A 26572-nucleotide genomic window follows, 5' to 3' on the forward strand; every position below is an offset into this window, starting at 1 on the left:
GTCCGACAACCAAGGAGTTAAAGAAGACATATTCATCCAGACCAGTAGGAGGGGTGGAGTCGGGCAGCTGGGCAGAGAGGACTCTCAGCAGGGCGGCGGCTGGTGGACTGGGCAGTCCCACATTCTCATGTAGATAAACCAGGAGGAACAACTGGGGAGTGAGACAGACCAGGCAACCCAGGGCTCCAGTGCGGGGAAATAAAGCCTCAAACCTCGGATTGAAAACACCTGTGGGGGTTGAGGCAGCAGTGGGAGAAGCTCCCAGCCTCACAGGAGAGTTCATTGGAGAGACCCTCAGGGTCTGAGAATGTACACAAGCCCACCTACCGGAAATCAGCACCAAAAGGGCCCAATTTGCTTGTGGATAGCCGAGAACGTGACAAAACCAGCAGAGTGCAGAGCAAACGGCACTGTTCCCTCTCGGACCTCTTCTCCACGTTCAGCATCACAACGCAGCAAGGTAATTTACCTCACCCGGGTGAACACCTAAGGCTCCGCCCCTTATTACGTAACAGGCGTACTGAGACCAAAAAAAAAAAAAGGTCCAAATGAAAGAACAGATCAAAGCTCCAGAAAAAATACAACTAAGCAATGAAGAGATAGCCAGCCTATCAGATGCATAGTTCAAAACACTGGTGATCAGGATGCTCACAGATTTGGTTGAATATGATCACAAATTAGAGGAAAAAATGAAGGCAATGCTAAGTGAAATAAAGGAAAATGTACAAGGAATTAAGAGTGATGGGAAGGAAGCTGGGACTCAAATCAACAGTTTGGAGCAGAAGGAAGAAAGAAACATTCAACCAGAACAGAATGAAGAAACAAGAATTCAAAAAAATGAGGAGAGGCTTAGGAACCTCCAGGACATCTTTAAACATTCCAACATCCAAATCATAGGGGTGCCAGAAGGAGAAGAAGAAGAGCAAGAAGTTGAAAACTTGTTTGAACAAATAATGAAGGAGAACTTCCCCAATCTGGCAAAGGAAATAGACTTCTAGGAAGTCCGGGAAGCTCAGAGAGTCCCAAAGATGATGACCCAAGGAGGAACACACAAGGCACATCATAATTACATTAGTCAAGATTAAAGATAAGGAGAGAATCTTTTAAGAATTTTTTTATGATTTTATTTATTTTTTAGAGAGGGAGGGGAGGGAGAGAGAGAGAGAGAGAGAGAAACATCAATGTGCGGTTGCTGGGGGTCTTGGCCTGCAACCCAGGCATGTACCCTGACTGGGAATCGAATCTGCGACACTTTGGTTTGCAGCCTGCACTCAATCCACTGAGCTATGCCAGCCAGGGCTAGGAGAGAATCTTAAAAGCAGCAGGAGAAAAGGAGAGAGTTACCTACAAAGGAGTTCCCATTAGACTTTCAGCTGATTTCTCAAAAGAAATCTTGCAGGCAAGAAGGGGCTGGAAAGAAGCATTCCAAGTCATGAAAGTCGAGGACCTACATCCAAGATTGCTCTATCCAGCAAAGCTCTCATTTAGAATGGAAGGTCAGATAAAGTGCTTCTCAGACAAGGTAAAGTTAAAGGAGTTCATCATCACCAAGCCCTTATTATATGAAATATTAAAGGGACTTATCTAAGAAAAAAAAGGTAAAAAATATGAACAGTAAAATGACAACAAACTCACAGTTATTAACAACCAAAGCTACCTGGCTGGCGTAGCTCAGTGGATTGAGCGCGGACTGGGAACCAAAGTGTCCCAGCCAGGGTACATGCCTGGCTTGTAGGCCATAACCCCCAGCAACCGCACATTGATGTTTCTCTTTCTCTCTCCCTCCCTTCCTCTCTCTCTGTCTATCTCCCTCCCTTCCCCTCTAAAAATAAACAAATAAAATCTTAAAAAAAAGCAACCAAAGCTAAACATACACACACACACACACACACACACACACACACACACACACACGCAAACTAAGCAAACAACTAGAACAGGAACATAATCACAGAAATGGAGATCACATGGAGGGTTATCAGAGGGGGAGTGGGAGGGAGAAAAGGTACAGAGAATAAGTAGCATAAATAGTAGGTAGAAAATAGAAAGGGGGAGGTTAAGAATAGTATAGGAAATGTAGAAGCCAAAGAACTTATATGTATGACCCATGGACATAAACTAAATAGGCGGATGCGGGTAGGAGAGGGTGTGCAGGGCAGAGGGGAATAAAGGTGGGGGGGATGGGACAACTGTAATAGCATAATCAATAAAATATATTTTAAAAAATTAAAAAAAAAAACCTGCAGAAGGTCTGCATCCAGACCTACTGAATCAGCACCTGCATTTTAACAAAGTTCCTGTGTGGGGCTAATGTGCAGTATGTAAGAGACACGTTGCCATCTTCTCCATCTTAGCTGCACATCAGAGTCCCCGGGGAGCTTTAGGAAGCACTGATCCCTGGGTCCTGCCCACAAAGATCCCGACATAGTTGGCACTGGGATTTTTAAAGCCTTCCCACGTAACTGCAATAAGCCAATAAGGTGGAGAACTTGAGCTTCAGACACATCCTTTCCTCGTCCTATACTTAGTCCTACAATATTTATTTCTCTAACAGTGAAAATCTCTCCCTGTTGTTTATATCACTGAATGGATGAGCACTTCCTAGAGAGTGCCACACAATTTGATGACTCACTTTCAGTTTTAACAATAACCTTTAGGAATTGTTTTCTGAACCTTTGCCAAGGTCTCCACATCCCTTTTATTGTGAAGTCCGGCACAGACACCGTCCTCCCGATCAGCCTTAAACGGCACTGAGCATCAGCACAGAGGACGATTGTGTCCTTCTGAATGAAAGGTACTGTGATAAACATGTCAGACCATTTGAATGGGGTGCGGGAGGGGGTGACTTAATGACCAAGCAAAAGGTCTTCTCATGCCTACACTCAGCCTGGGAGTGAATGAGCCAGTTATGCGAGGAGAAACTCTACCTTCCCAGTGTTGAGTTTTCCTAGTGGAGCAATCAATGTGCTGTTATTTAACCAAGTAATTCATCAGCTTTCCTGCTTCTGTAATTCACGGATGACCAAACATTAAGACAGTTATGCTGACTCAAAAAATTTGGCTGATGTCCTCAGCATAAAAGTCACCTGAACTTTAGACCTCAGAGGGTGAACTCCCAACCTGACTACTCAATTTATGAAGTCACCTGGGTTGCTTACATAGATGTTTGGACAAAGGTATTTGTGGTTTTAAAAAGCTAGCTCTTAACTTTAAGGCAGAATTCTTGTTAAATTTAGATTCCCATTCCATAGGTCTGGGTGGGGCCTGAGATTCTTTGTTTCTGACTGTCTTGAACGTGATGCTTCATTGCTGGGTCGTGGACCACATTCTGAATGACAATACCCTTGAAAATCTGACAATCATCAAGCTGAGGAATCAGAACTTTTTAGGCATCGCAAATATTGCTTGAAACATGAAAAGCTCATTTTCATTGTTCATCAGTAGCTCATTGAGAATGAGACATAGGTTGATGTCAAGTGTCATTGGGCAAATTCAATTTTGATCAGTGGAAGAAACATGGTTGAGAATGTTTAATTACATTCATGCTTTGCCAATGCAAGGATCTTAGATCCTTTATTTCTCTAGTGATCTATTCTTTGGAGTTCACCATCAAACACAAAGGCAGGAAGAACCATTACTTTAAATTCATATTATTTTAGCTGATGTATCTGGAGCACGGTGATAAATTAATCATGACGTCTGGTCTGATTCACAATCATATTCTAGGCCAATTTACACTTTGAATTTGCAGAACTGAAGTGTGGTGCATTAAGATGGTACGAACATCACCGATTATTCTCTTCACTGAACTCATGCAGACGGGCGCTCTCTCCGTCCTTTCGCTGAAGCACCTGCCTCAAGATCCAGGCTAACCGTGAATGGGCCTTATGCAGCCACCCTGAGCCTGGAGGCAGGAGAGAGGAGGATCCGGCGCTGAGGACTCAGCCGGTGCCTAGTGAGCCTTGCCTGCTTTCGAGAGAGTGTGGGAGTCATTAAAAAAATAAACAACAACAACAACAACAACAACTTCCTAGCTTAAAGACCAAGACAGATATTCTCGGGGACGGGCAAGCAGCGTGCGGTGGTTACTAAACATAACAGATGGCAGCTGTCTGCGGCTATATAGGGCGCACTGACAAATCCCCAGGGCGGCCTAGGGCGCTCGGGAGGCGGCGGGCTGCTGACGTGCTGCAGCCGCCCGCCCCGCCCCGCTCGGAGGACCGGGGAGAAGGCTGCCCTCCTGCGAGGCCCCTGGAGTGCAAGGTGAGGGTGGTCTAACTCCCCGGCTGGGCGGGGCAGAAGAGGCCTTTCGGCGGCTTCATCTGCCCTCCCACCCCGCCGGCGCCCAGCTCGGAGCGGCGCTCAGGAGGCTCCCCTCTTTCACGTCCCTGGGTGACTGAGCCCAGCGAGCATTCATCCAGGCCGGCGCGGCTCGTCGCCCTGCAAGGGTACGCGCGTGAGGCTGGGATCCGGTAACTCTTGCAGCCTTACAAGGCCCCAGTGCTGCTGGTAAAGCAGCAGACACGCCCGCACTAAGGATGGTATGGAACGACGTTGGAGGCTTAATTTCATGTGCAATGGGTCTTAGCCACGATTTCCACGTGGTAAACCTATTTTCCAAACCCCAAATCAATCATCTGTCAGACGACTTTTTTCTCTGATTGGGAGATTTATTCAGATGTGGAAAGTCCTACAAAACTGGCAAAATTAAGTGCCTTTTAGAGATATATGTGCCCATTTTAATACTTTTACTGAAAATAGTAAAAATTAATGACACTGGACAGCATTGGCAGTCAGGGAAGCTTCCTGGAGGACAGAGAGAGGCAGGTAGGCTTCTGAGCTGGGGCTGGGGGCAAGGGGGCAGGTATTTGAGACTTCTGAGGACAGAATAGCCATAGTTACTATAATTTTCAAGCTGCAAAGATCATTGGGATTGAAGGGCAGACAAACTGTACATCAGACAGCTTATCTCTAAATCACTGGGGAGGCGAGGAACTGTGCCCAGACTTCCGGCTAAGGTTCTGAGTCTCTGCAACACATCATGACAATGATCTCACAGGTCGTCATGCTCCACTCTGGCTTGTGTGGCAGAGTCCGTGAAAAAGTCTCCTCTTCCCCACTCCTCACAGGCTTCTTGACCCTCCATCAATACCTGGCAGGGACCCAGGCTTCCCTCTTTTCCCCTCAGTCACTTTGCAGTGCTTTTCATTGATGCTAAGTAAGCCACGTTTCATTCATTCATTCAACAAATGTTTGAGAGTCTTTTATGTGTTAAGCTCAGGTACTCACAATCTAAACAACATAGGTGGAATCCCTGTTTGAGTGGCACTTGCAAGAAGCAAGATAAACCAGTAAAATCTGTGAACAGTCCACCGGCAATGGGCTGGTGACAGTCTCCTGCAAACAGAATCCTTCCTTTTGACTTAATGAGAAACTGAAACAGGAAGGGTCCCCACCTCATGTGAAGTTATTATGGTGGTTACTCAGCAATTTCAAAGTAAAAGCCAGAGCTGATGGAAGAACCCATTTGTTTGAAAGGATAGAAGAAAGTTCTAATTCCTTCTTACAAACTTAGGAAGTTCATCTGGTGGAGGGGTCTTGGGCTACATAAGAACTTCTCCCCAGTAATGTTGGTCTGTGAGTAAAGTAAACATGTGATTGTGAGGCCTTAAGAAACATGAGCTTTCTGTCTCCATTCTTGGGAACTCTTAGGTCAGACAGAAAATGCAGGGCCTCTGGCACCGGAGTTCACTGGGACCACAATCTATTAACCCTTTTTAACTCCCCCTCCGCCCCCTCATGTTCCCCCTCCCCTCCTTCCCCACCTTCAATTCCATGGGCAGGCATTGTAATTATTTCCTTATCTCTGCCACAGGGTCCTGTTTCAATGGTTTCCAAAGCCTAGAGGTAGTTGTGTATCTATCCTAGATAAGCTGGAACAGACTAGCCTACCTGTCCAATTCCTTTGCTTCTGACAGCAATAGTTATCCGCTGTGGTGAGAGTGTCTGAGCAGTTCCCAGTTACTCACGAAGGAGTATTTGGATGTTAATACCAGAATGCCGCACAAGGCCACAATGAATATTAGATACAACTGATTGCACACACGCGCACTCACACACACAGACTCACACACACATGGACTCACACTCGGGCTTGAGTCAACTCTATTATCAAACCTATATGTGCCCATTTTACAAACATGGGTTTATGTGTCCTCTTTTACTCCCTTTGTTTTCTATATAGAATCTGGATTTTTCAAAATACTTTATTTTGTCATTGTAGATTATAGTTATAGTTACACGTACTCAAGATAATTTAAGGCAATATATGGATGAACTTTAAAATTTTATAATAGTTATGTCTATGTTTACTTATTTACTTATTTTTAGAGAGAAGGGAAGGGAGAAAGAGGGGGAGAAAAACATGGTTGTGTGAGAGAAACACCGATCGGTTTCCTCTTGCGCTCCCCCAGCCGTGACCTGGCCTGCAGCCTAGGCGTGTGTCCTGACTGGAATCGAACCTGTGACCTTTTGCTCTGTGGGATGATGCCAAACCCACTGAGCCACACCGGGCATATAGTTGTGTATGTTTTAAAAGTCTATTTAAAATATACAAATGGATTATCAAACTCATTTCACAGAAATCACTCAGGATGCAAACAAGCTTTTTTTTTTTTTTAAATCAAGGTACATATAAGGCACATGGTTCTCAGATACGACAAAAATAACGCAGGCAGAAAGGAAGGCCTAAAACTGGTCACAGGTTCACATATGACCCAGGAGGACCGAAAAGGGCAACTGCTGTTGGCCCTACAGAAAGAGCCCTTAATAAAGTATGCTCCAGTCTGAATTTGCCAGACATCCCATTAGCCCTCACTAGCAGACGAATAAAACCAACCAGGTGCCCATGGCTTAAGTAAAATATTTATTTTCTCTGCAACTCAAGACAATTCTGCCATACAATGTTATGAACAGAACACTGTCCAGCTCCAAGGTCATCTGTGTTCAATGTGATTATGGCTTTAGATCTTTAGAGCTTGCGGGCATTAGGAACATGCCAGAAGCCCTCCAGTCACAGCAAAGCTTCCTTTAGAAAACTGCCCACTATTTAAAAGCCTGTTCAGAAAGCTCCATGTCAGTCATGAGCTATGTTTTTGCTTCCCTTTAACATTTCAACTCTCAACTCCAAGAAGCTTATTTAACAGAACTTCAAAACTTAAAATGGATTTATTTATATTTTTAAAAGAAGAAATAACCACATAGACGGAATCATCCAGTGCTTCTCAGCAGGGGTGCCCATGGCCTGGGCCAGTAGTTTAGCATTGCTGCCTCATGGTGCTAACTGCCAGTAGCGCCCCTCCAAGTCTCTGTGACAATTAACCACCACCTCCCCCTCCACACCCGTCCCCAGTGGGCAGTATCTCCCTTGCTTGAGAACACAACTGCCTAACTTATTCAAAGGAACCCTACATCCAGAAAGGACAAAGGATTTACCCCCCAAAAACGACACCTAATTGGTATGGTGTGGGTTTCCAGGCAGAACAGAGGGGAGCGTCAGACGACCTCAGACACTGGGGATGACTGAAAGGTTACAGGGTGGGTGAGGAGACCTAGGAAATGACTCAGGGGTGTCCCAGCCTAACGGAGAGGCAGAGCACCGTCTCTCACCGCTGCAGATTCAACAGCAGATGTGCGCTCTCGGGCAGCTCTAGGGACCTGGCCACCATGCCATCTGTCCCAGGTGCTCAGGGGCACAGGGCACTCGGCTTTCCTCTAACTGCATCATCTTCTGCTGCTTTTTTTTCCTGCTTTGCTTCCCCTCAGACCGTTTCCTTATGGCCTCTACCCTCTTACCCTCTTTCTGATTGTCTTACATTTGCACTTTTCTCAAGAAAATACAAATGGGATCATTGGACATCACCAATATAAAGCATGCTCTTGGGGCAGAGCTTTCTCCCAGGCTACCCCAGAGGCCACCCATGCAGCCTGAAGCTGGTTGTTTGGGCTTAGGACCAACAGCCTATTAGGACCCAGCAGGGGGCAGCATAGCTAGATTTTGAAGGCAGTCTGCTAGGGTTTGAAAGCCAGATCCATCCCCAAACCCCTGGGCAACTTCAGTTGTCTTGTTCCTCAGTCTCTTGTGGGTTAATTGATGTTAACAGTGTAGACCTCGAGAAACATGTATGTGTAGGGATGGAGTTAAGGCATTAAAGTACTTCGCACTTAGTGAGTATTTGAAAAACACTAGCTATTTTTGTTGCTGCTATTGTTATCATTAGGTAGAAATGGATTATTATTAAGTAGGAAGCACGTATCTTCTGACCCCCTCTCCCTCACACACACATCTGACCAGTGATCTCCAGACTTTTCAAGTATCTTCATTGGCCACAGGCAGTGAAGGCGCACGCCCGGGGGATGGAGCGGAGGTGAGGTTCCCAGTGCCCACGTGCAAGCCCGGTATTTCCTTGAAGTCAATGGTTTTTATCTTTGTTTTATATTCAGTTTCATATATTGCTTACACAGTACACACAATTCAGTGTGCTTTTTAAACTTGTACTATTGCTTCATATAACCATGATGGTTCTAATACAAAATACCTTAAATTCTTACTAGTTAAAATGTTTGGGCCCTGGCTGGTGTGGCTCAGTGGTCTGAGTGCTGGACTGCAAAGAAGAGGGTCACTGGTTCAATTCCCAGTCAGGGCATGTGCCTGGGTTGCAGGCCAGGTTTCTCGGTGCAGGGAGCATGAGAAGCAACCACACATTGATGTTTCTCTCCCTTTCTTTTTCCCTCCCTTCCCCTCTGTCTAAAAATAAATAAACAAATAATCGTTTTTTTTTAAAGTTTGGTTTTTGTCCAAAAAAATCTTTAAAAAAATCGATGCCCCAGGGAGGGAGTTTCACACGTTCCTCTGCTAGCACAAGCCTAGGACTACACATACCTCCTTCTGTGTCACCAGAGTCCTCACGCCTCCACGGGCGGGAGTTTTCCTTCTAGAAAGATCAAATAGGAGGACGCGATGTAAGTCACTAAACTGCCAAACATGTCCAACATTTTGTTCAGTGGAAGACATGCAGTAAGGACTACAGGGGACTCCCCCGCACAGCAGCCCCTGTTTAGCCACACTAACATGTCTCCGGGGCGTAGGCCACACCTCTCAGCCTTCCGCAGTGGGTGAGAGGGACATCAACCCATCTGTGCCCGAATTTCAGTGGCCCCAAGTCCCTTGCTCCCTACTTGGCCATAGAAAACACCTTCTTTTACATATTCCCCTCTTCCTAAAGTATTTCCAGGGACCCCTCGAAGTTGTTACAGGAATCTGCCTGTCATCCCTTGCTACTGCTGGTGGCCAAATCGTAACTCCTCATCTCAGGCTCCAGTGAATCCTCAGAAGTTTCCCTTTGCAGGCATCTGCCATTGTTCTGCCGCCTCCATTCCCCAATTCAAGGTTTGCCGTTCGGGGTGTTCTGTTCAAGAGCAAGACGTGGTTTTCCTTAGGCAGTCCTAAGTAAATTTGGACTCACATCCAAAGCTCTGTCTCCCTGAAGGGAGGTTTAGCTATTGCTCATATAGTCTAATTTGGTCCATTACACAGTTGATTTGTTGTTTTTCTTGTTTTTCGCAGCTGGCTACTTTCATTCAGGTTGGGTTCCTGTCAGCTCATCCTGTTTACAGCTGGTCTGCAAAACACTGTGCTACATTTTAACATTTAGCAAGAATAGCATCTAGTAGGAGAACCACCCAGACCCCGAGACCCTTGTGCTAACACCTCCACCAGCAGGGCTGAAAAGGTACTGTGCCCCAGCACCTGTGGGCAACCCCTGTTCTCATGAAGAGAAGAAAATCTGTTTTTACTTTTGCCTATTTGGGTCCCAAATATTACATATTGAATGATACCCTCTCTCTTGCCACCCGAGCCAGGACGCTGCCACCTCCAGAGCTCCACAGAGGTGCTGTGCTGCCTGGGTGTTACCTCGCTTCCATTCCCGTCACTACTGTCACCACGGCCCAGACGTGGACAGAGCAGAAAACCCTGCTTGGCTCCGTGCAAGCGGAACAAGCCGCCTGTGGCTGCCTGAGACTGACAGAACTCGAGTGTGCAGGCTGCCCTGTGAGGCCAGAGGTCCGGGCTACTGCTCCGGAAAAGCGAAAGGATACGCCTTCTGAGTCATACTCGGCTTGCGGGGAGCAGGGAAGGTGTTCCACTGTAAGGATGGAGTCCTAAAGTGTTCGAGTCTTTCCTGTGGGAGCAGAGAACCCCACATCTCACGACACACGACTCCTACCACATTTCCTGCAAGCATTTCCTGCGATTTGTTTTTTGTTATAGCCCCAATCCCCTGCTGGACAAGGATGAAATCTCTTTCACAGGAGGCTCCTCAGCCCTTGTGTAAATCAGTGAACACCAACAGCTCTGGGGACCCTCCCTACTTCCACAAACGTGCCATCTTCTCTCATCTCCAAGTGTTGCCATGCTCTTCCCTCTACCTGTCCCACCTTTCCCTCTCTCCTTCCTCAGGCCATCCGCTCCAAATAACTCCCACCCTTCCTTCAGGTCTCAGGTCTCTCCTTCATCGACCTCTGGCCTCCCATCTGAATGGGGTGCCCTACTCTGTCCTCACACAAACCCCTCAACTTTCCCTTCTCATTATTACACTTTATTACACTTGCTTGTTTGGTTGGGTCTCCTCCCTGGAAGACTGAATGCTGTGAGCATGAGGATTAGAACTAGGAAGAGGCCGACATTTGCCACTGATGGTCAACAGCGACTGGACGCAGGGTGGAGGGTGGGTGTGGCCCAGCTCCACTCTGCATAAGGTGCAGAGGAGAGAAGGGGCTGTGTGGGCAGCCTGTTTTCCTTCCGTCTGCGTCATATGCAGGTGAGTGAAATGACCAACCTGCCGATCTGAGCCCCTTCAGAACGTCTTAGCCAACAACTGGACTCATCTTGTACCCAGGAACGTAAGTGGCAGGGGGACTGATCGATGATGCAGGCTTGCTCTGCAGAACAGGTCAGCCGCCCAGTCACGGTGTGATGATCCCGCCTGTGACCACAAATGCCTGACGCAGGGGACTTGAACTTAGAAAGCCCTTAGTTTGCAATTAGAGTAAAGCTCCCCTCCCAGCAGTAAAGCTGTTAGAGTAGCTGCCAATAAAATTGGCAAGTTTGTAAAAAGCAGAGAGAAGTGTGGTGCGGAGCACAGCCTGGAGGGGTGAAGCAGGAGATGGACTCCCCGCTTCAACACTCCGCCTTTCTGTGCCTCATGTCTCCAGAAAGAGGAGCTGATGGAGCGAGATCTTCTTGATCAGCCCGTGCTGACACCTGGTTCCCACTCCGGGCCCAGGTCCACTGCAGGCCAGCGTCTGCAACAACAGAGGTCACTGCACCTGAGCTTTCCACACACCAGTTAGGAGCTTAGGTCTCCGAAGCAAGTCTGGGTTGGATCCTCTGAGTGAGCCTCTTAGCTACCTTGGGAACTGGGACAGTTCTCTTGCACGAGTCTTAGTCTCCTCATCTGTGGCTTGGAGAGGCCAGTTAATCGTCAGGTTGTTATAACTAAAGGAGAGGAGTTCTTACACATAAAGTACTCTGGAACAGTGCCAAGCAAACGCTCAATAAATGTTCCCTATTACTGTTAAGTGACCAATGTTTTCTGTTTTAGGGTTAATTTTTAAGTGGGTTATGTCACAATGAATAATCTGTTTTCTACGTTTATTGGCCTGTAAATTCAGTGAGTGAGACCTGCCCATAATCTTGAGAATGGTTGGGAGAAAACGTCAGGTGGAGAAGAAGAGGCTTTTCACCTCCTAGCTATGAGAGAGACAAATCCTCCGTCTTCGCTGCCGTACTCCACGGTGTAAACAGCTGCTGCCTATCGTACGTGTCCCGGGGGCCGGCTCCAAGTCCCCTGCCAGAAAGTCACAACAGGGAACATATTTCATGAAAGTTCTCCCTCATTAATTTATCATCATTTTTTGGCAGGGTCACAGAGAAAGTCAAAGACCCAGAGTCAAGTACTTGTGATGGAAGAAGATCCTTTTTCTACTTCTTTGACAGATAGGGCCAAGAAGATCGTTCAGGATTTTCTTGTCCAGTAGGAATACAGAAGTGGACTGGGTATTAGCGTTTTCAAAGCTATTGCAAAGATGAGGAAGCGTTTAGCTTACCCTTTGAGTCAATTTGCCTATGTTTTTGTTAAATGATAGCTATAATTTGTTACATGAAATCCATTTGGCGATGTAATTTTTAATTTAAGAATAAAACCAAGAGAGCATTTTAAATTCAAAGCAGCACCTCCAGTTCTTGTTATAAACATCCCCAACACACTGCCATCCCCCCCAGAACAGTCGGTGAAATGCTGACCAGGTTTGTCACTAACAGCACTGAGTCACTCGCATAGCTTCCTCGGTGATACAATTCTTTCTTATATATTTTTTATGGTATTGTATTTTTAGCAATAAGAATAATTATTGCCATTACTAAACATTTTCACTACCAATTGAATTATAATTTAAACTGAGATTATAAGTTTATGTCCATTTTTATTTACTATTTTTATATTTTCATAGAAGCATAATTTAAACTTACCAGTACTATAATTTTCAACTAACGGTGGCATTACTATCGTGGTACTACAGCCAAAACAGTAAAATTCTGCAATGGATTTCATCGGTTTCCTTGCCCCCATTCTGTCCCCACAAGGCCTTCACACAGATGAGCTCGAGCGTGTCGGCCACCTTGCCCAACACCGCCAAGCACACACTTCGCAGATGCAGCCTCTTTTTCTGCAGATCTGAGCCAGTCCTCTTACCGGGACTTCCCTTGCCTCAACTCTGCGCCCCAGCGAACTGCACGATTGGCAGATCGCAGCTCTCCCTGCCTGCGTCATCTCCGCCTGCTGAAATCCTAGCCATCTTCGATGCTCATAGCCACCGTTTGCCCTGTGCTTGCTGTGTGCAGGACACACGGCTCCCCATAATGCATCACAACCCAGGAAGGGGCAATACCTCTCTACCTTCTCCAAGTGGGAATGTAAAGCATAGAGAAGTGTGATTCCCTCAGGTCACACCACTGGTACGTGGGAGGGAGCCAGGACTAGAAGCCAGGTCTGTGGATTCCAGGCCCGAACCACTTCCCCACCTGGCTGGTGCTCTGCACCTTCCTCAAGAGCAGCCTCAGCCAGAAAGCTTTGCCCACTGTTCTGTTCAGCTGATAGGTCACTCTTCAGAACTGGAGAGTGAGGACCATTTTATCCTCTCTGTGCCCTTTGCAGCCCCTGCACAGGCTTGCTCACGTAATGGGAGCTCACTGTGTATTTGTTAAATTTACCTGGAGAACAATTCATCACAAAATGTAACATGCGGAGAGCAAATTCAGTGGAAGTTCTGAGGAGAGACACCGAGCAGTCACAGCTGGCTTCCTGTGGGGGTGGGGCCCCCGGGGGCCTCTGAAGGCCTGGCCCGGGAGTAGGAGGAAGAGGAGTCCGCCCCCACAGCCACCACGTCCTAGCTGAAGCAGCAGGAGGGGTGACGGCACGCATGAAGAGCTATGAAGAAAGCAGTGCCTAGTAGATTCAATGACTTAATGTGCTTTGGGGAAGGATATGAGATTGGATAGATTAAATGAGCTTTATGGATTATGGGATGATTTGGGTGCCAGGCAGATGTGCATAAAGCTTCCTGCTGCTTTTATATTCTTCGATGACACTGTTACTGATATCCATCTATGTTGTTGGTGTCGTTTTAGTTCCTTCATTTTTGATATTGTATAATATTTTATTGTGTGACTACTATCACAATTTATCTGTTTTAACATGGATGAACATTTGGCTATTTCCAGGGTTTTCACTATTATTAATTTCGCGGTTACGAGTATTCTTGTACATGTTTCTGGTGCAGATGTACCATTTCCTTGCCTCCTAGCTGATGGCTGGCCCTGTGGCACGCGTGTCCTCGGTTTTCTCTGAGATGAGGCCAAACTGTTTTCCCAGATGGTTGCAACCATCTACACTCCCACCACTGCGTGAGAGTTTCTGCTCCTCCGCGTGACTGCCAGCACCTGATCTGGTCATACTTTAACATTTTGCCTACTTAGTGTTAACTGTTATCTCAAATTTTCTCTTTATGGTATTCTGACTGTTTTTTAATGTCAATCTTTCCCCCCACGTTTTGTGCTTTTAGTGTCTTATTTAAGAAACAGCTCCCCATCATTGGGCCATAAAAATATGCATCTTCTAAAAGCTGTATAGATTTACCTTTCATGTTTCAGTCTCTAATCCATCTGGAATTTCCAATTAGATGTGTGTTTGGGAGTGTTTTTTTCTACACCCCTTTTATGTTTAGTAAACTGTTAAAAGTGAAGGAGCAGGACTAACCCCGGAGCTGTTAGGATGAGCTCTTTCTGTGCTCACATTTTATCTGGTGTACCTCTACACACCTGCCCTTTACCCAAGATACACAAGTTTCCTCTCCTTGCAACCTACGGCCTTCTCTGAAATTTCCCATTTACTCTGTATTGTAACCCCCTACATTAGGACCTAGTGCATCCCAGGAGAGTCTTGGACACACACGCACACCACAGTGGTTCAGCCCCTCCCTTTCATGATTCTAATATATCTCATTGACTCCCATTCTGAGGTGACGTGAACGAGGTTGGGAACAGGAGGCAGAAAGGGAAATGAAGGGAGGGCCAGCCTAATGGAAGGCTATGTCTGGGATCCATCAGGGAACAGGGGGAAGTTCCTGGCCTTTTCCAGTGGGGAATCCATCCCCCCGCCCCATTCCTATTTCCACACCTCCACACCCTGAAAAGGCTAGGTGAAAATGGGCAGGCAGAAAGGAAACTGGAAGCAAGAACTGAGGCTCCCTTGTCTGAGGCTAGAATATTTACACTCGCCAGAGTCAGCCAGTGCTGACACCTGATTTCCTGTATCACGTGAGTGTGTGTTAGCTGCTGCCCGATGAGAACATTAAGTCAGTAACAAATTGTATTTCCACTTCGGTGCCCCTTTCACCAATTCACAAGTAGTAAGTCACATGGCAAGGTCATTAAATTGTTGGTCTAAGTGATTGGTCTAATCATCCTCACCTAAGGAAGGAAAATTAGTTACTGAGAATAAAAAGGCACTGACTGTGCAGCAGTATTTGTGGATTACAATCTTGCACCTGACTCCCGCCCCCTTGGGAAAGCTGGACCAAATCTCCCTCAGTTTCTCTGGACCACAGATTACTTACTCATTGAGCAGGGGGATTAGTTCTAAAATTATCTGTTTTCCACAACTTCCTGTCTCCAGGCGTGGAACATCCTGGAGTCCTGTGCTCTTTCTAGAATCTTCCCATACCATTTATTAAATACTGCGTGTGACTCAGGTCTGTTCTCGTGATTCAGGGTTAGGTAGTGGAACTCTTGGAGCTTTTTGCTCGGCACCAGTTTTAATTCCTGTGTTGCCTCCAGCACCCTCAGGGATCAAGAAGAAAAGTTTCTGGGAAACACTGCAGCGTAAGGAGACTTAAGAGCTTCTGACTCCCAGCAAATGAGTGATGTGAATGGGAGTCGCAGACTCTGGATCTGGCTGCCTGAGCTGGAATCCCTCCTCAACCACTCACTAGCCGGCCTTGAATCTCCAATGAATCTCTTTATGCCTCAGCTTCTGCACCTGCAAAATGAGGGGAATAAGAGGCAATATCTCACAGGGTGGGTGTGAGGATTAAATCCGTAGAAATGAGTGTCTGGCACATGGTAAGCACTCAATTATTGTAAACTGTGTTTATGAAACCTTTAAGCTCAATACAAAATACCACATTAAATACTCATTTTGGGACATGGGTTATGTCAACATCTTTTAAAAGCAGATTTTTCCATGTGCTCTAGTGAAAAAAATTAACTTTTGTACTTAATTGTACCAAGAATCTCTGGCACAATTCCAGACATGGAGAATTCCAGAATCATCGATCAGGGTTTTCTTGACCTGAACTCACTGCTGTAAGAAGAGAACCACCAGAACATGGCCGGCTCTTGACTCTGCCTTTTAAACAACAGTAGAGCTTGTAATCCTTGCATTCACAGTAATACCTGTCAATCACCTTTTTCCTAATTAAATTTACCTGGAGTTCATTTTAAGGAAAATAATTTGTTCAGCCAAAAGTGGTTGCATATTTATGCTACAATTAGTTAAGAACTCCACAAATGAACTCCTCCCCCGGAGCCCCTGTAAAGAAAGGAGAATGCAGTTGAGAGCCTACAAGATCTCAGAGTAATTAAGCCTAGAAATGCAGGTGTTTGAAACACCTGTTTCCCCTTCCCGCCCACATAGCCTGCCCCCGCCACTCTTGATCAGCAGGTTAAAATAATTAACTTACCCATTGGGAGGAAAGCCCAAGAACTGCTAAGGGCAACAAGTCTCCTTTTCTCCCCTTTCTCAGATTAAAAGAGAAAAATGAAAAGGTTCATGGGTGGTCTGCAAACAGGAGGGGGAAAAAAAACTTTCCTCTGCTTAAAAAAAAAAGACAAAATCAGTGACAAGGAAGACATTGTCTCCCTCAAGCAGACTAAGTGGCTTGCTTAGGTTCAGAACTCTGTGTTTGTTTTGTGAGTGTGATTGCAGTGCTGTTCAGAAGCATGAAAAAGCCTATTTGAAGGGATATTTATGTGAAGAAATAAAGCAATTTGGGAGGATGTGGTTTTGTCTGACCTGCCTTTTGTGAATACCTGCAAATTTATATTAAATCTCAACAACAGAAGTCCCTCACAAGGATAAATTGTGGAAATTTTGTTGGGGCTTTTAAAAACAGAATAGTCCATAGCTAGGAAATCAAGAAATTGTTAGGGAAAAAGAAAGAAACACAGTTCAGTGTGGTGATTTGAATCAATTTAGTTTCGGCCTTTATGCTTTGTGGTTCTCGGTTTTGCTTCCCTGAGTTCCGCTAAGGCTACCTTTGAATACTGCTTGGCATAACTAGACAAAAATCGTGAGGGCAATTTTGTTTTTCTGATTACTGGTAACTTTGTTCAAAGCATACATTTTGGAAACTTTTGGATTTTAATTAAAATGGGTGTTTTTGGAAGATGGAACGATAATACAAGTCAGGTGTCAGCTGATAATCGGAAACAGGTTTGATATGCACGTGCCTTTGTCCTTTTCCATTTTTCTCAAGATGATTTATCATGACCCCAGTTAGAAACTGGACTTTAAAAGCTTTGTGACAATGCTCACATAAAACACAGATGGTAGGAAGCCAACCCCTAATTCTGACCAAAATATTTGTTTACATGATGCCTACAGTATTCAGAGCATTCTTCCATATGATCTAGGTAAGGTAGGTCTCAGAACACCTACCATAGGGAGGAGGAAATTAAGGAGTCCAGGTACGCATGGAGAGGGGAAGGAGAGCGCTCTGGTCGTGGAGGGAGCCTTAGGCAGCTGGCCGTGGAAGATACAGTCAACCTGGGATTCCTTCGCCACCACCCATGCCACCCCCGCCACCATCGCCTCTGCCCCAGGCTTTCTGATGCTAAATCTAGTGCTATTTCCTCTACCACCCATGCCGGGTGAATTCCTCTAAAAGCAAGGCATTTTTCACAACCCCGAGCTGAGGCTCCCCGTATCTGTGCCGAGCTCCTGAGAGCAGCAGTATTTGTAAATGACCAGCAGGTGGCGGAGTCAACCCTGTTCCCAATTCCCAAGTCAACTCCAGTGACCTTTGTTATTTGAAAAGTTAACGGCTGAAAAAAATCAGTATCGGCTCAAGTACATTTAGCATTCGTGGTTTCATTAAAATATCAGCAATAATAACATTTGACATAAAGGCTTAAGTCCACTGTCAAGCTAGATACTCGTGCTAGCTTTTTCTTAGATCGTTTCACAACGGCAAAGTTAATTTTTAAATTCCGATTCTCTCTTTTCCTCTCACTGTGATACTGAGTCAGAGAGAAGTGCTGGCTTATGAGTTCATTTTCTCTGGAAGGAAATCTTTGTGCTGATTAGCTAGGTGTGACATACATCCACCAAACAGCACAGCTCCGTCTCGGTCCAGGAATGTCTTTATTAAGTGTTCACTGTTGAGCACTGGTTTCCCAACTCCTCTGGCTTGGCGTTTCGCGAGGCTGGCCCACAGGAAGTGCTGGAATTTCATTGCACTCCTGGCTGCATCCTGAGCTGCTCCGTCCTCACCAGAGCCTTCTTCTCCTTCGTAGTGTTTTATTTCATAGTGCTATGATTTAAAGGGTTCGAGGTCTCTGAAATCTTTTGGGAAATACTTTCTTCAGCTCTTTTCGCATATTCTTGGTAAGCACCAATAATGATTATAAAGGGGTTTCCATCCAAACATCTTCAGCAACTTTTACTTAAAACACAATCATACATAAGTATTGTATCCATTCACAGCTCTTTTCACACATACATGCATTTGCCTTTGCATACATGTGTAGACATTTACATGGATTTGTATAAGTATCAAATCTCATTAAGGTGAGTTTCATTGTACATTGTATATTGTTCATAATACAGTTTCATTGTATCATCCAGCTTCACACATTGTTTTGGAATTTAGATGCCAGAAATATACTTCAGTTAAATAAAAAAAAACTAGGTTATAAGCAATCGGAACTAAGTGACACCACCTATTTCCTATCACTTATAACTTGGGAACTTAAAGATATTTTATCTCTAGTTTAATTTTTTTGCTAGGAGACTTACAATATATATAGGCATTCATCAATGAATTGATTTTACAAACTGCACATTAAGAATATACATATTAATATCTATTTATATGTTGTCTTTTTTCAGAAACAGATTTCAAAATGACTCACAGAGTGATGAGAGTGCATACACAATTGCTAGAGACTTGAGGAATTTTGTTTTAAGGATGAAAACATTGGGGTCCATAATGGTTAGGACTTTACTCAAAGGCCTAGAACTAACTAGTGATTGAAGAGGGACTGGAATAGGAGGTTTGTGAATTGAATAAAATGGAGAATAATTCAGTGAAGCTTTAAAAGACGTGTTAGTGAATAGGTGAGCAGCTGTTAAAGGAATCAAGGAAGTAGTAAGGCTTATGGGAAAAGGCGGAAATGTGTACGCTTGTGTGGAGTGCTGTTCTACAGCGGTGAAGGGCATGCACAGTTGCAGGTGGTGGTGGTTGTTTATGGATCTTTCCATTTTCTTTGGAAACGAGAGCAATGCCTTCCTCCCAATTCCAGAGCGTTTTGAAGAATGGAATAGAGTTCAATAAAAACTGGGAGAAGAACTCAGAAATCCTTGCATTTCTTCTCCTTTATGTAACAAAGAGATAAATCCAGCTGAGGACTAAAATCCAATAACTATTTCATTTATATTACAAATATTTTAGCACTGCTGCTAATCTTTAATAAGCATACATTAATAACTGACCCTTCTAGAATTACGTAACACCGTTTATGAGTTGATATGCATTTCAGCTGACCAAATGGAAGCAAATGTTAACAGTGAGGTTTAGCTGACTACTTGCTCTAAGTCACTCTAGACACTGACTGAAGAGTGGGGCTTATTTAGCACATCTCAGATCCTGCCTTAACACTCTTCCTTTTCAAACGAATTCAAGGGAACTAAACAGCACCAAAGAATCCACCAACCAGGAGTGGAACACTGGTGACAGTGATTTTAGAAATCATTCTGACTTTCCCTGAAGTTCAACAACCCATGTCATAAATCCATGTTGAACTCCCCCTGCACCCAGTGCCCCCACCGAAGAGTGCCCGCACAAACACGCACACATTTGACAAGGTTTATGTTTTATCCTGGAACAAAGCTAAGCCTACATAAAATTTGCTCTTTGAAATGTATGCTTTTTTGCTTGCTTTTCCAACATCGTAGGTTTCTTTACTTTATAGATTGGGTTGAGAGCCAGAAGATTTTTTTTCCTGTTTCATCCTAAAAGCCTGGGGATCAATGCCAATTGCATACTTAGATATCAAGGCAACTTTTCCAGCTGTGCTCCAACTGTTTTCCATTGTGCTCGCTGCCATGTCCTTGGTGTCATTTTTCTGATTTGAGTGAAACCTATGTAAGACATTAATTGTGTCTCATTACTGGTCCCTGCTCTTCCTTTCAATCCTGGTATGTATGAATGCTCCAAGAGAAATATAACCGATAAACAAAACAGCAGTGTGTTCCTCTGCACATTGTTCAAGAGGCAAAGAGTATGTGAAAAATTCATATTTGCCGATGTATTGCAGGCATTTTGTGGGGCCCTTTAAAAAAGTCTATTACTGCTCTACTTCTACCACAATACCACTTCAGACCCAAGTATTGAGGTGTTTTAACCAGACGGATAGTAATTACAAATTCTGTTAAAATACTGCAGGATTTTGTGTAGCATTGCAAATTATTAACAGAATAAAAAATGCAACTATCACAAACCTGGGGGAAATGTAAAATAGAAAAATAAAGATGTTACTAAGATTGTTTCTGAATGATTTATTAACATTTTAGCCTGTGTTATCTACAATCTGAATTCAAAACAGTCAAAGAGGTGAGCTAGTAGAAACCATAGGCAAGGAACATTTAAAGTATTTAAAACTATGGCACAAACATGCTCATGTTGATTTTAAATTTGATAAGTGCTGTTTTAATATGGAGGTTGTAAGAGAGTAATTACTAAATGATGTGAAAATCATCTGTTCAGAGAATTCTTATAATCTCCAGAGGCAAATATGAGCATCAGGACCAAAGTCTTCAACAGCACTGTAAAAAGTAGCTTTCTCTTTTGTTCAGCCAGAGGGTACCAGAGATTTTCAGAAATGTGAAGTCCATCAGCTATGAACTCCAGGCCTGACTAAACAAGAGCTAGCATAATTGTGATACTTTTATCATGGAGCAATTTCTGGCATAAAATATACATTGTACAGCAGAACAAAGTTTTAAGAATTACAGAGAACATTAACTGAAAGTGATAAAATTTTTGGATTCCAACATAATTTTTTAAAATGTATATATATTTTCATTTGTCCACATGATTATGATCTCACATTGTTGAGAATGTAGTGAGAAAGTACAATACTTATTTGACATTTTTGTGCATTGTCAACTTATTTTAATACTACACTTTTTGTAGGTTTAAGTGTGCTTCCCACAGTTTTATTCACTAAGAAAACAGAATATTTTAAGTGGAAATAAAAATTAATCCTTAAAGATAACATCATTAAGGGGAAAAAATCTTTTGACAATTACTACTTGATTGTGGTTACACAGTCATTGTACAAGAGAAAAAAATGAGGATTTAAGGGGACCAATGGCCTGAAATTATTCTTTCTTGTATTGAAAAAGGTTAATTAGGAATTGAGCTCAAGTTATTTTTTTGAAGGTCAGCTCCTATGCTTTTGGGCCGTGTGACCCTGTCTCAAGTAATCATAGCATTAACATACAAGTTATAGCTTTCCTTTCACTTGATGACATAATCTCTTTAATTGGTGTCGGAAAGCCTGCATGTGAAAGAACCGTGGAAAACACCTAGAGACTATAATTTTATTCTCTCCATTCACAGGGCAAAAGAAGCAAGTCTTAAGAATGCACTAGACTCATTACAGTCCCCAGACTGTCAACACAAAGCCCTCGCATTTCAACCCAAAGATTTCAGAATGATCAACTTCGGCTGGCGAACTATTAACCTTTTCAGAAAAACTGGTGAATGTTAAATGTCAGATAATCTTCCAGAAGAAAGCTAAGAGGGTGGATAGTGTGGTTTAACTACTTAGACATAAATGTGAGAAGGTAATATTCGCAGAGTTTTTAAGCGTGTTCTCTGAAAGAAACTAGTGGAGTGAGACTCCCTAACTCTTTCCACTACCTGCTTTTTCATAAATCCCCCAGAGCTCACCATGCAGACTTGATGTGGCCCATTTTCACTTGAGAGTTTAAACTCACCTTATGAAGGGAATCGATCAGCATTGCTGTGAACCTGTTTTCCCAAGGATCCTGTCTAATATTGAAGAAAGCTCCTGTGAAGTAACTCTTGAAATAGCCACTATTAAACTTTTGCAGGAATATGCTTTTAAAAAAGGAATAAGGGAATGCTGACACTTGCTAAGCCCACCAGCATCAGTCTAGCAACTGCCCACTGCACAGTGGAAGGGCCCTGGGTCTGCTATGAATGTAGCTCCTGTCCTTTCAGTACTGGGTATGTCCATTGTCACCTTTCATGTTCTTTTTTACCTCTTGAGTTCTGGCACGCCTTCTTAAAAATTAGGTAACCAAGAAGTACTGTGCCGAGACTGCTTTCTGCTGGGCCTTCTATGGGGTGCCATCAGCAATGAGGCCAATATGGGAATGTGCCACCGAGCAGAGATATAAAATAATTCAGGACTGGTTCATCTTTGGCTCTGATATAGATACTGGACTCTCCCTCTTGTGCCTTGTCTAGACATAACTATATTCTGAGAGTGTGGGAAGAGAGAATGGGGGTGGAAAAGGCAAGCAGGTGCTCATTATTGCAGACAGTGCAGTACTGCCTTCCTGTGACAACTGCTAGACAATAGCTATACTGTGCATTGACATGTCTTTAATCATGTCTCTGTGTAGATAATAAACTGGCCTTTTGGGACCTGTTTTGTGTTTAATATAATCTCCTATTTTTCTGCCCAGATATACAGTGCACACAATTCATTACTTTAGTCCATTAACTAACATAGTCAAAAATACCAGTGGATTTTCATCATAGGGACATAGCAACTTTCACTTTCAAGGCTAGAAAGCCAGAAAATAACCTATTTTGCCCTGTTATTCTGATTTAATCACGGTCACAATTTTATTAACCAGCAAATTAACGATGTGCAAAATTGCCCTCACTACATTCGTCTTTGTTTCACTCTGTGCCGACCTGGTGCAGCCTCGGTAATACCAGGGACTCACCACCTCACTCTGCCCTGACAACTGAAGTATTATTTTTCACTTTCAACCACTCAATAAAACCAACAATGCTCTTTCCCAACCAGAATTTTCAGCAAAATCTGAACTCCATCACCTAATTGAAATGATAATGTAATGGGGAATTGGCATTCCTTTATTACTTGGGAGCTTTTCTTGGGAAGAGGAATTAAAAATCACATTAATGTCACCGTAAATCTAATCATCATTAAGATCTATCAGTATTTCCTCACTCCCTTCAAGAAAAGCCCTCAGTTCCAGCACATGAGGCTGGATGTGATCTGGCCCTTGAATACCTCCATACCTCCAGCCTCCTCTCGTTTGAACTCCTGTCAGTCACCCAAAGCACCATGTTCTTTCTCTCAGAATCTTCACACAGTGTTTTCTCTGCCAAGAATGTGGACAGCCTCTAACCACACATCCTTAAGGGGTTAGCTCTGGCGTCATCTTCCCCAGAAAAATCTTTCATGTGCAAAATCACTACTGCTACATTTGGGGCCATATATCACTCTAGCTGTTCTCTTATCACCCTGTACCAAATTCTATCACAATACCCTTCACACCCTGCTTTAACTGTGTGATACTCCTCAGTTTCTCTTGAGGGCTAGGTCTCTTTCTTTCTTTTTTTTTTAATCTCTGAATCCCCAGCCTTTAGAACAGCGCCCAGCACAGATAGATAGATGCCTTGTAAATGTTTATCGAATCATTTGAGTAAGAACATTTTGTTACTATGTAGCAAGTCCCTTATTTTTTGTAAAATCCTTAAAATATAGAAACCCAAATGTGTATATTAATGTTTGCTAATCTATTTAAAAATAATTTCAGTTTTATTTCAGAATAATGAAGTAATGACCTGGTTTTAGGACAACTGTGACTCTGTTGGATTAGCCTTCACAAAGATCCCATTGTAATCTTTTTATAGGAAATCAGTTTAAGGCCTACACAGGTCACTGTAATGGTGTCCTCTAGATTAAGAAGTTGAGCTATTCTGCCTTCTCCTTGTCTCTGCCCCTTCCTCCAAGCCAGGCTAAAATCTCAATGGGTGTTTTAACCCACATATTTGAAATGGTGACTGTGTTTCGACCAGAGAGCAATTTATGCTCTCTTCACTGAGGGGTACAATCAAGAAATCAAAGTTCTCTAGTCATTGTGCAAATGAATGAGCATGCATGGCCTGTACGCCTTCAGCAAAGCAAGCGTTTGTGACAGCAAGTCTGAATAGAAGTTTTCCTGTTTACCTTCTTATCACTTGTTTAAGTTCTAAGGAGAGAGACCTAGCCATTTTGTTATAGAATGGGTGTTTTCAATGCAAAGGAAAAAAATCACAGTTTTGAGTTTTTACAATGTTTGCCCCTTTTCCCAGCAGGGATGTGTTTTGAGTGCCAGGAGACAAAAAGTGTGGCCTCAACAAGCAGAATTTTAAAAAGAACATCATTTTCATTATGTAGTCAATCTCAATTACAAGCAAATGTTTTCTCTGTGGAGACTCTTCTCCTTTCAGGGCATTATGTGAGCCTCTTTTGTGGATTGAGAGAAAGGATCAGTGGTCAATAGGGAGCAGAGTGCTGTATTCAGTGGATTTTTGTATCCCTCAGGCTCCTACATAATGCGTTTTGTCAGGAGCACAGCCCGCCATCCTGAGCAGATTTGCTGAATTAAAGAGCACAGCGGGGATAGGAAACTTGTTGCTAGGTGACTGACCGCGCCTGCTTGGCGGGTCTGGGCCGAAGGTGACTCTCTGCTTTTCTTCCACTACTTAATCTTGCCTTTTAATCTGCATCTCTAATTAACTCTGTTAATGCCACACATCCATTTGTTTCTTTTTTAACTGCACTTCAGGCAACCAATTTATCATTATTTAGTCTTTACACTCCAACAACAAACTAGTTTTTTCTTCATTAGAGTCATATGAGGTGAAACATTCTACAGTGCAAAGAAAGACATAGACTCAGGAGATACTGCCTGTGATTACTCACTTCCCATGAGGATTTTCAGGGGTACTTTTTGCTAATTTGAATGGAAAGTATATCCTTGAGGAAACATTCCTGTTTTCCATGATCTCTACAGCTTGATTGTGCCTAATTAATGCAAATGTTCTTGGTGACTTTAAATTCTTCTCAGTGGTGACACATATCAACAATTAAAAATTGCTTTCTTTCTCAAAGGTTTGCATAATTGTTTTACCCGAAACAAATGCATTGCCTCCGACGTCTTTGCAGGGCACTTTCTCAGTGGTCGTTATAAGCCACAGAGGCTGGACTTGCATACAGGACCTGCAGATGCAAAGAAGCAGAGACTTGACAGAATCTATTCCAGTAAGGAGGTGGCTATGTCCAGAGTTGGATGCTGTAGTAGATTCTAGCAGCGACAACCGGAATTGAGCTTAGCTGACGGTGGTGGTTCAAGTATGATGTTGTACCAGAGGGAAAGCTAAGGTGGTTTTAAGGAACCAGGTCTGTGGCATGATATTCAACACTGTTTCTGGACAGATGGCCCCACACCTGGCTTTCTGACCCTTCTGGACATACTGTGAGCTAAGACACATTCTAAGAACGCTTAATGATACAGAAGGCCTTGACTTGCATTTCTACACTCATTAGGAAGTCTGGTATAGGAGTTAAGAGATCTGACCTTAAGACAGACTGACTGCCTGGGCTCAAATTCCAGGTCTACCAATTACCTGTTGTGTGATCTGAGATAACCTCTCTTATGCTTTGGTTTCCTCATCTCTAAAATAATGGCTTTTGATTAGGGTTATTATAGGATGAAATAAGTCAGTCCATGTAAAGCAATTATGCTTATTAGCTATTATTAATATATTGATAATATGACTAAACAATAACCTGGCTAATTTTTCTAATGTCTTACTAAGACAAAACTGCATGCCCAAAGTGAATAAAAATATTAAGATATGGAGATTAAGTAAGACCTTTTACTTAGAGTTTTCACAGCAGTGTAATTATATGACCTCATTAATCCTAAAAGTCCTCTAGTTTCATGAACTCTCAATCTATGTACAAAGACAGGTTATCATACCAAAGATAGCTTAAATGCACACTTTCCTTAAGAACATATATTTTGTGTATCCTATAAGGTTATACATACACTGTGGTTCAGATTTGTCAAAGTGCTCAGTCTGACCCATCTGAATTAACGAGAGGCAGGTTATGCAGGCTTTTATGACAGACAGATTTGGAGAGCATTAGGCTGTAATTAGACTAACTGGGGCTGGCTGGAGGTTGTGATGGCTCTATGGTGCATAAAAGCACCTTGGCACAAAGAATTAGGAAACCAGAATAAGGACCATTAGGATGTCATTTACTACATTTTCATTTTATCAATTTATACTCTTTAATGTGATGGTCTGGTTTGCATCCTTTATTCAGGTGTTAATTCTTTGCCTTTGACTCTCTTTAACAGATGTCTAGGAAATGTGGCTGCCTGCAAGTCTGCGCATGTGTAATGACAGAGATGAGATCACATTGTTGGGGAAAGTGGGCCCAGACCCTTCCTCCCTATTACCACCATGGGCCGGGTAGGAAACTTTCATTTCTGATAGTCTGACAGTGAGCCCCAGTCTCCAACAAAGAGTACCTGATTCTACACAACACACTGAAGTTGATTTATTTCAAGATATTGCTTCCTTACCTATCCTACTGACCATCAATGAA

The 26572-nt window shown here is 43.5% G+C and overlaps 1 protein-coding gene across 1 annotated transcript in view; it reads right to left on the reverse strand.

The window, feature by feature from the left end:
• Window positions 1-4318: 4318 nt before the first annotated feature.
• Window positions 4319-26572, reverse strand: part of CUNH14orf39 (chromosome unknown C14orf39 homolog) — an 83252-nt gene continuing 60998 nt past the window's right edge. Inside the window, exons 18-20 of the mRNA XM_045821950.1 lie at window positions 18000-18210; window positions 9974-10205; window positions 4319-4610 (exon numbers count right to left, since the gene is read on the reverse strand). Of these exons, the coding sequence (XP_045677906.1) occupies window positions 4319-4610; window positions 9974-10205; window positions 18000-18210 (735 nt within the window). The remainder of the gene's footprint in view (window positions 4611-9973; window positions 10206-17999; window positions 18211-26572) is intronic.

Source organism: Phyllostomus hastatus, unplaced genomic scaffold (assembly GCF_019186645.2).
Source record: "Phyllostomus hastatus isolate PE091 unplaced genomic scaffold, TTU_PhHast_1.1 phas_scaffold_501, whole genome shotgun sequence".
NCBI lineage: Eukaryota > Metazoa > Chordata > Mammalia > Chiroptera > Phyllostomidae > Phyllostomus > Phyllostomus hastatus.